Source organism: Rhopalosiphum padi, chromosome 3, assembly GCF_020882245.1.
Source record: "Rhopalosiphum padi isolate XX-2018 chromosome 3, ASM2088224v1, whole genome shotgun sequence".
Classification (NCBI taxonomy): Eukaryota; Metazoa; Arthropoda; class Insecta; order Hemiptera; family Aphididae; genus Rhopalosiphum; species Rhopalosiphum padi.
Genome location: NC_083599.1, coordinates 45600803 through 45617794, shown reverse-complemented (window position 1 = coordinate 45617794; position 16992 = coordinate 45600803). Strand labels below are relative to the sequence as shown.

Below are 16992 nucleotides of genomic sequence, written 5' to 3'. Positions count from 1 at the left end.
AACTTATCATGTTTGTATAACAAATTGACAACTATCGATTAGGTATACATTTGTACTTGCTATTGCGCGATTTAGCTGATATTTACGTATACCTATGACACATTATATAAAAAATAATATGTTATGGCACTTAGTAGGTGAAGTAAAACCTAACATGCGTAAATATCACCTTGATGTCCCGGACATGGCATTCCTGTAGGATTCCTATATTAACAAATTTAATGATGAAGTAAGCAATTTCCCAATAACTATTGAATTTTAATGGTTATCTATTACAAACTGAACTTAAATCGTCTGAATATAATAATATAGTGTTGACTGTTGGTTGTTGCTATTAAAACATTTAATACTGTTGTGTATGATCCAAATTCAAAAATTTTATTAAAAGGTAATAAGTAATTTTAGGTCACTTAAAGAATATCTTCATATCAAATTCTATATTACTAACAATACGGTATTTCAAATTTCCCAAGACACGATTAGAGTCTAATCATAAGACAGTGTAAAAATGATTAATGGTTTTATTATAGATTTATTCGTCGACGACTTACGATATTACGATAATGCAAACATTAATTTGGTTATAAATAATATAAATTATTGTGAAATAAATAATAACCACTACAATGTAGGTATATATAAATTAAGTACTAAAGTACGAAATACAAATTGTTGGGATAAGTGAGACTCTACTAACTGTATATACGCCACTGATAATATCAATTATTATTATTAAAATAATGTAATACAATCGATTAATGCATACACGTTATCAAATCTATTCACAAAAGAAAAATACTCTTAACTGTTTTAAATCGCTTTAAAAAACATAATTTATTTAATAATTTATTTTTTAAACATTTTAAATAAATATCTTTGTTTAGATCTTCGAATTTAAATCATAATATACTCATATATATATATATAGCCATATAGGTATACTATACTCATATTTATGGATATTAGATAGTTTTGTACTTCTGTGATAGTATACAAAAACAAAACGGAAGTAGACCGCATATTAGGAGATAGCCAGAATTGTCATGATTCAAAATTAGTATATTATTTGCATTTTCGTTCGGTCCCCACTTATACGTTTAATTCATGAGAATTCTATAAAAAAAAATCTGGCTATTATCTTGGAGGCCGAACTGCCAGAGGCCTGCCCGATGCGCTATTCCATTATTGTCGCCGTTACGTTGGTCACATCAGTCATATTTTGGCGCGGTTTTCATTATTTGCTTATTATATTATCTACTATGATAAATGATAAGTATTAAACAGTCCATAATTCCATATTGCATTTTGAAAATAATTTTCTTTACTCATTTGTCTTAGCCCTTCATTGTTATTTATTATATTAATCATATATAACGTATAGTTCACTTTCATAAATTTTACTTAAACGTTTATACTTATCTATAATAAGGTTTCAATTATACACTAGTTATGCTTTAATTTTTGTATCGTAAGTATTCATATTTTAGTTGTATAGGTAGTTGACATAAAAAAGTTTGTCCTCATTAGGCGTGTAGCACGGAGACTTTGTTGTTAAAACACCTTTTCGCAAGATAATCCAAAAACCACTTCTCTTTAAAAATCCTGGCTATACTCCTGGTTCTCACATTTGCTTATTATGTTTAAAAATGACTCATTGTTATTTTTATTCCTTTTGTAAATACTTAATTTGGTTAATAAATAGTTTTTTTTCTAGTTCACTAAATGTAATGGCATTAATTCATGCAGAACTGACTGCTACTTGCAATTCATTAGGATGTGCAGGTCCTGAAAAGTATTGCATTGATCCACAATGTTCCGGTAATTACATGATTACATCTTATAAATAAATGTATTTTTTACTCTTTCAATTTGTACTGTTGTAATTTATTGCAGAGGCTGTTCGTGATCTAATCAAGTTTTTGAGACGCGATGGTGATGACCATGAAATCCGTCGCCATCTTGGAACAGCGAATATTGTGGAGACCGATTTGTTGCCAATACTCGTTGAATACTCAAATAATTTAGAATTGTTTGATTTGATCATACGGCTGCTAGTTAACCTTACAACGCCCGCATTGTTGATATATAATGAACAGCCACCCACTGAGAAAACACAAAGCCAATATTACTTGCAAATGGTGTTGCACTTACAAAAATACAAACGAGCATTTACAGACATCAATGTCTGGAATGTAATAGTGAATAAATTGGCAGAGGTCATACAGGCAGTATGTATAACTTTCATAAATACTTATTAAATTTAATATTATTAAATTGTGTGTATTATGTTACCATTAAAGTATCAAACCAGTTATTTTATAATTTAACATAATGTTTTAGTTTAAGTGTTTACATTCAAATTAATATAAATACTTTATCTAAAAAATGCATATAATAACTAGTTATAATATAAAATTTCAGATTATGAATTGTTAAAGTGGATAAATGAATATGATAACTATTATAAATTATTCTAAAAAAATTATAATAAATTATAAAAATGAATAATCATTCTAAAAAAATATATTTTATACAAGATTGATTTTGGAGCCATCTTGGTCATAATATATACATTTTTGTTTACAATTTTTTTACATTACATTACAATCATATTATCTACACTATTTATCAAAATTAGTACACAATTGATTTTGATGACATTATGAATTGTACAAAACACCATTCTTACACTGTACATATACATCGATTACTGGTGCAATTAGTGATAGAAGCATATTTAAAAAAACTGTCCATTTCCAACTGATTGTTTTGTAACTGTAGATCGTAGAGAAATTTATTTTTCTTGAGGAACATCACTTAATAATACAAGGTTTTTGAAATACAAAGTGAATTGGGAACGTGCATATAGCTGGTTATTGTTACTATTGTTAATACATATATAAATTAAGGTATTATTTAAAATTTAAATGTATAAATTAAAAAAAAATTAATAAATCTTATACGTACAACTTTTACATCCAAGTTGATAGAATCTCTAAAATCAGTAATTTTGAGAACTACAGCAATTACCGATCGAGGGTATCCCTTCCCTCTATCAACATCAAGAATTTTAATTTGAACTGTTGAATCTTCTTTTGCTTCTGGAAATTTAACATTTGATAAATTCTTCATTTTTTTTTTTTTATTATTTCTATGTTGTCTCGTGCATTTTGTCGTTCTTCTCTTTGTTTGCTATTTTTGGTTGATGGTATTTCTTGTAATATAGTGTGTGGCTATATACTTGACAATAGGCCAATATAAGGGTCAGTTCCAAACATCACATTGTATGGGCTTCTTTAATTCCAAAATTATAGGCTTTATTTTTTATAAATTGAACAAATCTGAGCCCTTTACTCTATTTGTTGGTATTATTATCTTGCATCCAAGTTGTTAATATATTATCAATATCTTGGTTGGTTGGCTCTTTCAACACTACCCTGCAACGACTGCAACTGACTATGCCGGGGTTTCTTATGAACGATATTTAAATCGGGCCACATCTCACGCAATGAATTAATTACTTCATTACAAAATGCCCTGCTATTGTCAGATAATTGATGCTATTGAACAGCGGGCGCACCTAATAAACAAAAAATATCTAATAACACACGTTAGATACCATATTCAAATATTTTTTACTAGATAAAATAGTACTATTATTTTTGCACTAACGTTTTTCAATTGCTTCATCAAGTTTTTGTTTCAAAAGAATTATTATTTCATCTACATAAAACAAACTTTAAAAAAAAACTATCAAAACATTAAAACATGGTAGATACCTACTGCAGCTATACAGTGCGTTAAACATATAACTATGGTGTATTGCAAACAACTGGACAAAAAACAAATATATTATATAGTTGGAGTTCTACCACAATGAAAATAATAAATTGACTGTGACGTTGGGTTTGATTTATTCATCCCTTATATAAATGTAATCTCGCCTTATCTTAACGAAATCTAATATACAAACTATAACTGAGCAATGTCAGGGAATTCATAAAATACCTAGTTAAATTTAATATTACATGCTTTATCGAATTGATTTGGTTAATGTATGTAATAGCTAGGTATTTCATGAAATATCACCAATTAATACTTCACTAACATATATATTACTTTTATTGCAGGAGTACCATGAGAAGGGAGAAGAAAAAGTACTTTCCACAGTGAGACTTCTCATTTTAGTCCGCAATATACTACATGTGCCAGCAGATAACGATGCTGAGTGCAGACCTGACAATGATGCAAATTTACATGATCAAGTAAATTAATTCTAACTTTCTTATTATTTTATTATAACTAATATTTAATAACTGAAAATATTTAGGTTTTGTGGGCAATGCATCAGAGTCAACTCATTGATATCATCATGTATATAACATGTTCAGTTAATGAAGAACGGTATTATTTACATGCATTAGAAGTAAGAATTTAAATCAATATCAATATATTTTTTTCTAATAAACTACAAGAAAATATATTATTTAATGGTATGTTTTCCTGTATTGGTTACTTTTAAAAATGTCATAGATTATTTCACTTATGCTTCGAGATCAAAAAGCAAAAGAACTTGCAAATGCATCAGTCAATCGCACTGAGACTGAAAAACAGAGGGATGAACATGAACTCAAAATAGTGTTGGATAAAGAACGAAAAGAAAAAATGGATAAGCTTAAAAAGTATAGTGGATCACGTCATTCAAAATTTGGTGGCCGATTTGTTGTTTCTGGTATGAAATCAATTGGTGATAACGAAATGGTTGTTTCATCAATGGCATCTAACATAAATAAAGCTTTTGACCGTTACAAGGTTTGTTATTACTTAAATGTATCTTTATGTCAATTGTATGTGAGCTGCAAGCTTAATTATTAATGTATTTTTATTAAATTTTTTCAGAAACCTCTTAAGACTCCTCGTAATAGATTACCCCTGAGAGATGTTGGTATAGAACGGAAATCTGCGTTTAGTGTTAGACTCTTCTTAAAAGAGTTCTGTGTTGAATTTTTACATGGAGCGTATAATATGTTAATGAAACATGTCAGAGTGAGGATTTTTTTTATTTTTACTAATAATATAAATAATATAAACACTAAATTTGATATGATATATTTTTTTTTTTAGGAAATGTTGGTACGTTCAAAAGGTCAGCCTAATGATGAGTCATACTATTTTTGGGCAATGCAATTTTTCATGGAATTTAATCGCAATTACAGATTTGAAATTAAATTAGTTAGGTAATATTTCTCTTTACTATTTCCTTTAGATGTTTTATTATACATTACTTAATTTGTCCTCAGTGAAACTATGGCTTTAAACATATTTCATTTTGTGCAAGAACGCATTGAAGAGAGCCGTGAAAAATTGATAACTGATAAGAAAAAAATTCCTATTTGGTCTAAACGCATGCATTTAGGACTTAAAGCTTATAAAGTACATATATTCAGTCTTTTATGATTTATTATTGATTTGAGTTAACATTCTTGTATTCTTTAGGAATTAATGGAAACACTCCTTGTGATGTATCAAAGTAAAAATCCAACGTTAGAATCAAGTGCTCGGACAATTTTAACTAATTTATTTTACATGGTTGAATATAGAGATTTGCTATTGGGATTGTTAAATTTATATGATGAAGTAAAATTTTCACGGTAAATAGCAATGAATTACATTATATTCTTCAAATTTCATACATATTTACTGTTTTAGAGTTTACCTCAAAGATGTTATTGAAACGAATCATGTTTTTATGAAACTATTAGAACATCTAGGAAAAAAACAGCGTAATCTGATTGTGCAATGTAAATCAAGAAAGAAGACTTCCAAAAGTATATTTTATATTTAAAAAAATTGTTTTCCTCTGTTAAAAATGATTTATGTATTTTTTTAGAATCTAAAACTGCTACTCAAGTTACTCTAGAAAATGATAATAGTATTTGGGATAATTTCAGTCCAGACCTTAAAGAAGTTATTCAGATACGTGAACTAGTTGTTAATGCTATTGAAGCAAGACCTTATGATCCTATATCAGAAGTGCCAATGGAAGATCAAAAGTAGTTTAAAATTTTATTTTATTTTTGTACTTTAATGTTTCTTTTATAATCATGATAATTATCTCTTTTAAGAGTTGAAACAATGAAACGTATACAAATGCATATAAGAAATAAACGTTTGGAAGAATCTGTACAACTATTAAGAGCTTCCAGGTAAATATAATTTTATGTACATATATATTTATTTTATCAATGTATTGTTAATTATCCAATTAATAAACAACAATTTTAATAAGTTAAGTATTGTATATTTTATATATGGTATAGTATTGTTTTTTTTAATAATAGTTATAATGTGTGATAACAATTTTTCAATTTTTAGAGTAGTTACAGATTTAGTATTGATTATGAAATGGAGATTTAAAGAAATATTAATAGTTTTAAGAGAATTAATTAAAATTAAGTGTTTAGTCTGCAGAGCAGGGCAAGTAAATGTGAATGACTTTTGATTGAAGTGTACAAAATGAGAAATAATTTAAGCCTAGTCTGAATATTCATATTTTACTTTGTTATTAATTATGTCCCATATGTAAAAAATTAAATTGAACAATATATGTTCCATGTTTCAGTTGTTAAACCAAGTTTTTTGAGGACATAGAGTGTAATTTATCTATATCTTAAAATTAAGTCCGCAGGTATGTTATTCGACTGTATGTAAACTACGGCAAAAAGAAATTTAATATTATTGGAAAAAACCAATATGATACATTATATAGACTGCAGCACAGCAATTTATCTTATATAAATAATATATACCTAACCTCATCCGTTACGATAACGCAAATTAGGTATACCTATAATCTATATGTTATTATGTACATATATCGTTTAATTAATTTGTTATATTGGATACAGGTTGTTAAGGAAAATCCAAATTTATTTTTAAATTTTAACGTAATATACTAAATATCGGTTCCTTTACAAGTAAAGGATTATTACAAATGATAATACTTATAGTATGTATTTAGTATTTACTAATGTTAGATGTCACTGTCAGTAGAAGAAATAGTTTAATAAGTGCTGTGTCGTTTAATTTTTAATTTAATATGGAACTTTTAACCAGAATGGCAAACAATTAATAGTGTTAAGCAATTTTAAATTTAAATATTAATCAAAAATAAGTGGTTATAAAATATGGGAATGCTCAAATGAAACATTCACTATATGTAGTAGGTAGGTATATAAAATAAATTGCTGCAGTTTGTATAATGTATCTTATTGGTTTTGTCGCAGATTGTATAATATTCAATTTTTTAACTGCAGTTTACATATCGACTTTTAGAAAAGGTAATTTTGCCACAGTTTACCATGGACCTGTTATTTCAGTGAGAGTACCATAGATTAGAGATGTAATATTGTAATGTTTTATAAAAGGTATATGAAAACGAACTGTGGTAGTCAAGTAAAAGAAAGGAATGCTCTTGAACTATTATAATTTAAATTTAGAATACATCTTGCAAATTCAAATATTTATTATATAGTAAGTGTATAATATTATTACTACATAACTGTATATGTTCAGGGAAGTTTGGCCTGAAGATGATTATTTTGGAAAACCGGGGTTAAATAGCGATGATGAGTTAGACATTTTAAAACAAATATTCTTTGCTGATCTTGGAGCGCCCACAGGTATAATTGACATTTCTATTTTTACAAGCTATATTTAATTATTTAACTATAAACATTACTTAATATTTTTAATTTTAGGTTATGATGAAAACATTACAGAATCTAATGATTTAAATGATACCGAAAATATCAATGATGTCGGTATGTAATATATTCATGAATAATGAATAATATTTTTTTAAGGATATTAAATTATATATACTAAGCAAGAATGAACCATTTAATTTAATGTTCTCAGTTGTCTACAAATTATTATAGATAAATTATATAAATAAAAAATATGAATAAGAGTTTTACGTAAATAAAATTATCCTATATAATTTTAAGTATTCATTACTATATTTTTAAATTATTTTAATTTAATCGAACAAAAATAAATAATAATTATATTATCATTACACTAATACTAAGTTACATTAATATGATTGAGATGGAACCTTTCATTCATTTTTAAACTTATAAAATTATAATTGATATACAAATTAAATAATGTTTTAGATGAAGAAGAAGATTATGAAGAAGAATCTGGCCAAATTAGAACAGAAGAAGCTAATTTTGAATTCTTAGATTTTGTAAAAAAGTTAGAATTTTTTTAATTTTAATGCTTTTTAAATCCTTAAATTGTAAATTTTCATTTACAAATTATTACTGTTACTTTTAAGATTTGCGAAACCAAAAATTTTACAAAGCTGCTGCCAACTTTTGAAAGAGTTTGATAATAATTCTATTTATACCAATCATGCAGTAGTGAAACTTCTCCATCGTATTACGTATGACTGCAAATATAGTGCTTTGATGTTTCAAGCTTCTGTTTTTCGAGTTTTTCAAAAAATATTTTCGTCCAAAAATCCTAGTCATAAAGTAATTATTGTAATTATTAAATATTTTAATTTAAAAATAAACGTTGTGTTTTACAATCATTTTTAGGAATTAAAACATTTTGCTATATTTATTATGAGAAAATTCACCGAAGTAGCCAATAAAAATAAAAAAGTATTTATAGAATTATTGTTCTGGAAAGATTTAAAAGTGGCATATGAAATTGAAGAAGGGTATGATGCAGATCAAAAAAATAAATCAACAAATTGGAACGAGGAACAAGAAGATGAGTTACATAGACTTCATCAAGAATATGCACAAGATATGCCCGATGAAGGTAAATAAGATTAAGTACAGTATATCTTTACAGCCTATGTCATCAATTGTAATGTATTTTTAGATGAAGTAGCTTGGATATGCAAAAACTTAATTAGACAGGACCGTTCAAGAATAAGTGTTATTAAAAAACTCAAACAGCTTGAAATTATACCAATAAAAGTAATTGTTTTTAAATATTTTAGATATATAATTCTTTAGGTGTTTTAAATGTTTTTATTATTATTTTAAATATTTTTTTATTTTATTTTTCAGAAAGCCAAAAAAATAATCAGAGAATTTTCTGAAGCTGAAATTGTTCAAATTACTCAATTATTCCAAGAATTCAAGGATGCAACCTATCCAATAAATTTAATCATGAATAAATTAGATGTGAAACGTCCAAGAAATCACATAATTGATAAGATGCTTGAATTGGGTTTAATTAGAGATCGAAAAGAGCTGATGAATAAAAAACCTAAGAATTCCAAATGTACTTAAAGATAAATTAATTTTACTTAAAATAACAAATAATCTTAATTTATTTTTTTTTTAGCCATCAAAAATCAAAATAAGTCAAGTGATGAAAGTAATAATGATTTTGATTCAGATTATGATGACAATGAACCTACTTACCATAGTTTAACCTCTGTTTATGTATTAAATGCAATTAAAAAAATAATCAATAAGGATATGAAAACAGCTTTGCTGTGGTTAGTGGAAAGCTTGGACGAGGCAGCTGACGATTTGGATGTAGACGAATCTGACATTCCCCTATTGCCATTGTCTGATGAATGTATGACAGCTGTTAATGATATTGATTTTCAAGAAATGATGCAAATATTAGGCTTACACAGACCTTCAAGTATTCAGGTAACACATACAATATAATCAATAATAATTGAATAGCCAAAACTAACAAAAACTTATATTTAAAAGGAAACCTATTGGCGTATACCAGGTAGATGGCAAGCACATGATATCCGCCAACGATCCATAGCTATCACGAATGTGATTGAAGGTAATTTTGTGACTGATGAAACAAATACCACCAGTAAAGTTGATGACAGTAGTGATGAAGATGTCGGAACAACATTTGATAGGATAAGGAAATCTCTAGCTCAAAATAGTGTAAATGATGATCGGGAAACAACAAATACAAAATTGGATAATCCTAACAATAGTAAAATAAAGGTTGGATTTAAAAAAAAAATTAGTCATAATAGAAATACATTTTTATTAGAGGATAGTGATGTTGAAGATGATGTTACTCCCATAAAAGTACTTTCGGACAACAGTAACAATGACATTAATAGTCAAAATATTTCAATAAAAAAATTATTAGAAGACAGTGATGAAGATGATTTGGAAAAAAAAATTGTTTCAATGAAAAAAAAAAAGGCTTTGTTTGAAGACAGTGGTGAAGAAGATGAAGAAGTTATTTCTAACCAAAAAGAAATACCAAATCATATTACTTTAGAACAAGTTGATAGTGACACAGATGGTGAAAAAAATGCTTCAACTGAAAAGAAAGTGGATACCTTATTAGAAGATGTTACAGATTTTAGTATAAGATCTCAATTAGATGGGAGAGATGAAGGTTTTGATAAGAATAACAAAAGAAAGTCATTGCTGACAAATAGTGACTCTGAAGAGGAAATTGGTGGGTTTATAAAAAAGACCAAATACTTTATAAATGATGACAGTGACTAAGCATGCCAATTAACTTTTATTTATTTTAAAAGTATACTATAATATATTAAAATAACAAACAGTTTAAAAAAGGAAATTTATATATAATTATTATGTACGTGTGTATACTTGTACAATGAACCTGTGTACCTTGTACAGTATAGATATTATGTTCTTTCCTAATAATTTCCAATATGCCCTATTTCATCTCACGTATTATATGTTACTTTTATTAATCAATTATACATGATATATATATTAAGTATAAAAATGTATAATATTAAATAAATTTTTATTGTAATAAAATATAGTGTTTTTCATTGTTACCGATGGTAGGTACTTCAATAAAGCATAACAATTATTATTGAATAATTACAGTGTGTATAAAATATATTAAAACTAACAGGATAACAGCAGCTATGCTAAAAATATTTTTTTTGATATTGTTTAAAAAAAAAATGTCTGGCTACGGGCCTGAGATCGCAATGGTATATCGTTCATACTTGTACGCCGGATGTTCTTTTATAAACCGACGTATTCAACTAGTCGTCGTGTCGATTTGGCCGGACGTACGACGCGAAATGAGCTTTAGATACTGTTGAATGGTACAATGCACGCCTGTGTCGACTTCCATCATGCTGGACATGTAACTGTGAATCAACGGGATGAGACCAGGGAATTCAGCCATCTGAAAACACGTTTGGTTAATATGTTACGCTTGTGACACGTGGATTAAATAAAACATAGACGGACCTATACAACATATTATATTATGTTGTTTAATTAGAATTAGGAAGTTAGTGTTTTAAAATCCGCTAAACTGTGTAAAAAAATATTATATTAGTTTTTCTAAGACACGAAAACACTGTCGTATGTCAACATATGTCTCGATTTGTCAAAGTATATTTTATTTTAATCACGAAGCACAAAGTAATAATATAATCTCAACTAGGTAGTAATTCTGAGGAGTAATTAATTGTGTTTATGTAATCCTCCAGATGAATTAAACTAAAGTATAATACATTAATACATGCATTAAGTGCTTAAAATACATATAGGTAATAAATAATTATTTTTATTTATAAAAATTTCAGTGATACGCGTCGTTCTGCTTAAATATGTAAAGCAAAAAGTTACGCGTATCCCGAACCCAACTCAGGCGCTATCTCAACGGCTCAACCCCCCCCCCCCCCAAGGTAGACTGGGTGTCTGTTTTTGGCAACCGATAAAATGCATTATCTAACCGACAGCGTTTCGGCCATGTCCGTTTTTATTAACATATTTTGAAAACGTTTATTTTTTAGTAACTGCCTTGAGGCTCTAAGACCCTTAAGTTCGGCACTGGATAATTATAATTTATATTGAAGTATGACTAATATGAGTATACAATCGAAGGACGTATTTGACCGTGTCTATAAGAGCTGGTGCGAAATAATTTTTCATATTACTTATTGTTAAATAAAAACTACATTCCACCATGCATAAGGGTTTAAAGTACAAACTATCTAACGAGTTGCAAATTTAAACTATAATTATATTATAAAGTAACTATATAGTATATACCTATATTTTAAAGCATGTAATAGGATACCAAATTACTATAATAACAATTCTAAGAACTACCTATTTATAAATATGTTGTATCATCAAAATTAACAACTACGAACCCTCGGACTCGCTATCACAAATCATAATGTGCAAATATATAATCAGAATTATTAGTACTAAGGTGTAATATATGAATAACTAATAAGGAATAACTAGGTTTGACCTATCCAACATGTATATAATGATTAGACATTTTAATCGTAATGGCTCTCGCAGGTGTACCTACAAAAACAACAACTTTTGAATGAAGCATAAAACAATGAGGTTGTGGAAATGTGGACAAATAAAAAACTTCAGATCCTGTAGAAAATGAACGAGGACGCAACATATTAGGAAGCTTCCAGCATAGCATATTCAGAAGTATCAGAGTCCTCGAGTCCACAGCATCTTCACCTCACGCTATTACATACCTTACGTCCTTACATACCTGTTATACTTGAGTTAAATTAAATAAACGAACTATTTTCAATTAAAATTGACTTAAACAATTATTTCTAATCTATGGCTCGGAGAGATAGAAACTGGAAAGTATAGCACGCTACAAACATAAACATTTTATCACCCTTTTAATATGAGCGGTGATTCACAAGCATACTCTCTCAGGTACATTAATAATGTAATATTTTATCCTTTAAAAGTTAAAGTATGCATTTATTTAAATAAAATTTTTTGGAAATATCGTAGGATTTCGAGGAGCCTATATAATACAGCGCCTATTTTACCAATTTATGGGCCCAGAAATTGTCTATTTTTATTTTTTTCAATGTCAAAATAAAATGTATGCATAATATATACATATTTTTAAATGAATGTTATATGTAATTAGCTGCTTATTTTTGGATGATAGAATAACATTTTATTCTCAAAAATATGATTATTTAATATACGAGAACACTATACACTTTTAATGTGTCGAATTAATGTTTAATATTTATTCAAGTTTGCAAAATGTATTTTTTTTAATAAAAATTAGTATTTTGATTATTACTAAGGCTAGGGGCTTCATGCCCTAAAAACCTTGAAATATGCATGCATTTATGCCTTCGCACTAAGTATGCTATTAAAATATGCGTTAAAAAAAAAATAAATAAAAATCATAGTGTTGAATAAAAATCTTTTTCCTAGATAGGAAATATATTGGTAAAATTGCTAAAATTATAAATTGTTTATTATTATTTTTCATTTCCAATTTATATATATATTTTTTTAATCACGCTTGCAGTATACCGATAAGTAACAATACAAGTTATCGACGAGAAAAACACAAACACTAATTTTAAAATATTTATTTTATATAAATAAAATCATCATAATAATATCTCAGGTCCAGAAAATCTTTTAAAATTAAGTTTTTCTTTATAAAATTATAAAACATACACCTTTGTAGTTTGTATAAATAATTGTAAATAATTGCACTTCATTAATAAGTGCATTATAGTGACTAATGTACTTGTTTATGAAAAATTGACAAGTATATGCAAAATATGTACCTATACATTTTAAATATACACTAATAATTAATATCGATATGAAACAAATTTGTATTTTACTTGGCTATGTTTTTAATGATTATTGAAAAACATGCAAATTTCTATCTATTGTTTGAGTTGCATACCGCAGTCACTTTGTATGGTTAAAATAAATTGGTAAAAATCGATCGCGGACTCTATACAGTATATTAGTATAAATAAACCGGGAAATATATTTTACAGGATAAGATTAAATTAATTTACTTAACATTTTAGATCGCGAATCGTGATCGCAATAAGTATGAGACATGAGTTTGATGACACAGTATAGAAAATAACTTATACACTCTGAAATACACTATATGAACTAAAACCAAACTACTAAACTAAATCCGAAATTTTTTAAATATAGTTATGAATTTATGATTATACCATTTTAAGAATAAATAAATCAAATATTCGTTGGAAGTGTTCAAAAGTTACTTGTAGGGATAAAGTTATTAAAAACCTTTATGAACCGGTGAGTTATAAATCATATTATTTTAGAATATAACATCAGAATATTAAATTATTAAATTTAACTACCTGTGTTTTTTAATAACAAATTATGTAATATATATAAATTTTTTCTACCTAAAGTAGTATCTACAAACGGTCCACCATATTGACTGTGGTTAGTGTTGTTACAATAATACGTACCTACTTAAAATAGTACAAACTATTTAAATTTGTTTTAATTTTTCTGGTTGACCGTACAGTGTCCTATACTAACTTATAACTTATACCAAAGTCAATTTTGATTTCAGCTTTAAGGCCGTCGTTTTCGGAAAAAGCCATTAGACTTTATAACTCATAAAAATATCTAAGTATAATCCATATCTATTTTGTTTTCCCAAAACATAATAAGTTATCATTGCATTTCGTGATTTAGATTAAATACTTATTACACACCTTATTGACGCCAACGTTAAATACTAGTAGTCAACAGTGACGATATAACAAATACCGATAGGCGATAATAAATCATCGAATATTAAATAGGATGTCAGGTTGATAGATAATAAAAGAAAAGATCGATTGTTTTTAGAAAATATTTAATATTTATGAAGATGACTGATGAATAAATAGATGCGCACTCTTTCAAATATTAGCATAGTATGGAATTATGCATTGCTTTTTTGAACTACTTATATTTGACATTTGTATAGAAGTATAATATAGAATAGACTTCTGTTGTTCTGCTATAAATCGTTAACATACAAAAAGAAAAATGCAACTCCTACAACTACCGAGTCTTAAATTTCATATTTTGTACTACATATCTATTTTTATACAACAATTATTTTGTTTCTAAAGTTCTATAGACATTTAAAACGTACATAATTAATACGATTTTCAATATTTTCATGCATTCCCCTGCTATTCCAAATTTACAATCTGGAATGTATAATAAATTTCAGTATGATTATATCATTTATATCTGCAAAATATCCATGTCATATTTAAATAATTTAGAAAAATGTTTAATTAGGTCGAAATTAATAAATGACGAACGAATTTCTCTTTTTATAAATTTGGATATAAAAGTGTTTCTACAATTCTACAATTCCATTAAACAGTTAACAGATGTTGTACCTTCCACTTTCCAGCAATAAAATATTATGACAACAAATTAAAGAAAACTAATTTACTTCAATTATTATTTCTTTCAATTAACTGAAAATGCCACTTTCGGGCCAAAATATTGAAGATTAGATATGCTATATTTGTTTTTACTTAAACCAGGGCGAACTGTATTTTAGTAGGTACTTTTAAACTTTATTTAAGGACATTATAATTTTTGATTTTTTTTTTCTATAAATATCGATAAAAACATTTTTACTCGGTCAATTAGCTTTACAATTTAATATAAAGTTTCTCATACATTTTTATTAAAGATAGTTAAGTACAATAGCTACATAGACACGAACATTATACACGCATTTGAGAAAAAATATTATTAAAAATTAAAATTCGTCAAAACCACAAAATGTGTAAGTTTTAAGTTGAGATTTGAACAAAATTAGATTTTTAAACAAAAAATAACGATTTTAGCTATTTTGTTGTAATTAAAAATATTATTTGTGGTTTCTTGAAACTCTCGACGTCTATACATTCAGAATTGGAAAAAACAGTTTTAACATAATACAAAACGAACGTTTCATTCGTTTATAACATTGTTTTATTTTTTGGAAACGGTTTAAACACGTTTTAAATAATTTATAGCAATGTTTTGTTTCAACTCTAATATATATATAATATATCGGTACCTATGTTATAAAGTGTTTCAAGTAACATCGTTTTGATATTATCTACATTCTACATTATGGATATTGGATTTATTGATTTATGGATAACAGTCCATTATGGTATTGTGTACATGTACATACATACCGTGATCTACAAACAAAATGTATAATATGTATTCCATAGAAATAAATAATAATACGATATAATTTAATGTTAATTTTAAAACTACTTGATTAAAACGTTTTTAACACATTCCAAACAAATATTATATTTTATATGCGCTAATACGCTATGACATTTTCTAATGCAGTGAAAATTAATTTAACGGTTAAATTTTAAAATTATTTTAACTTATACCGTATATCAATACTCGGAATACTACAATAAATAACTTTAATAGCAATATAAATATATATTAAAAAATAAAATATACTATTATTAATATATAGGCTGACCTCGTCTCCGCTCAGAATCGTGTTTCGTTAGGTAAAATAATTTATCACCGAATTCAAATTTTACACAAAGGTACCTACATTACAGACTACAGTACCTAACTTGGGCCATGGACGAGATACACTCGACACACTCTTTACAACAAAACAGTTACCTACGTTCCCCATTGAAAAAAAAAATGTTTTTCAATTCAATCGACTCGATAACATACGCCTAATTACATATTACTCGAATAATATCAATTATTATCAAACGACAAGACCGTTTCAACGATTCGTTTTCATCACAAAACGCCAACAGACAGACACAGACTAGGCAATCGGTACTACTTCAGTAGGTACTACCTACGTCGACGAGTCGTTATCGCCGTACGGGGCGTAGGCCATCGGCGCGACTCGCTGTAATTAAAATAATTTATCGGCTAATTAGTAAATAAAAAAAAAAAAAACATTAACGATATAATATGCCACTAGTGTAACGTTTATCGGTCCTACGACTCCTACGCCGCTGCCGTTGACCGTTATCTAGAACTGAACAGCTTTGGTTCGAGTATTATTTTATCGGTTTGGCCGTGTTCGATTCTCCGAGTGGGAAACTCATCCGCACTTCATTATATTTTTTTAGATAATTTCATTCTGTGATATTACTATATTAGTCCGTCGGCG

The 16992-nt window shown here is 27.3% G+C and overlaps 1 protein-coding gene and 1 long non-coding RNA gene across 3 annotated transcripts; one reads left to right on the top strand and one right to left on the bottom strand.

Annotated features, from left to right (window-relative positions):
- The first annotated feature begins 1266 nt into the window (after window positions 1–1266).
- Window positions 1267–10814, top strand: LOC132923727 (protein timeless homolog). 2 transcript variants are annotated; one of them, XM_060987677.1, is made up of 23 exons: window positions 1267–1468; window positions 1715–1818; window positions 1894–2228; window positions 4131–4265; window positions 4331–4426; window positions 4534–4812; window positions 4900–5046; window positions 5125–5237; window positions 5301–5433; window positions 5497–5651; window positions 5710–5828; window positions 5891–6053; window positions 6126–6206; window positions 7576–7682; window positions 7761–7823; window positions 8181–8262; window positions 8345–8543; window positions 8610–8838; window positions 8902–8999; window positions 9093–9309; window positions 9373–9689; window positions 9756–9999; window positions 10060–10814. In XM_060987677.1, the coding sequence occupies exons 2-23, from the start codon at window positions 1728–1730 to the stop codon at window positions 10527–10529; spliced, it is 3873 nt and encodes a 1290-aa protein (XP_060843660.1). In that variant the 5' UTR covers window positions 1267–1468; window positions 1715–1727; the 3' UTR covers window positions 10530–10814. The 2 variants fall into 2 exon arrangements, with proteins under 2 accessions (XP_060843660.1, XP_060843659.1); XM_060987676.1 differs by having other exon boundaries at window positions 1268–1468; window positions 9756–10814.
- LOC132923729 (uncharacterized) lies at window positions 10503–16687 on the bottom strand. The gene is made up of 2 exons (XR_009661251.1): window positions 16330–16687; window positions 10503–11196 (listed from the first exon to the last, which is right to left on the bottom strand). It is a non-coding gene; the product is annotated as an uncharacterized LOC132923729 (long non-coding RNA).
- Between the last annotated feature and the right edge of the window lie 305 nt (window positions 16688–16992).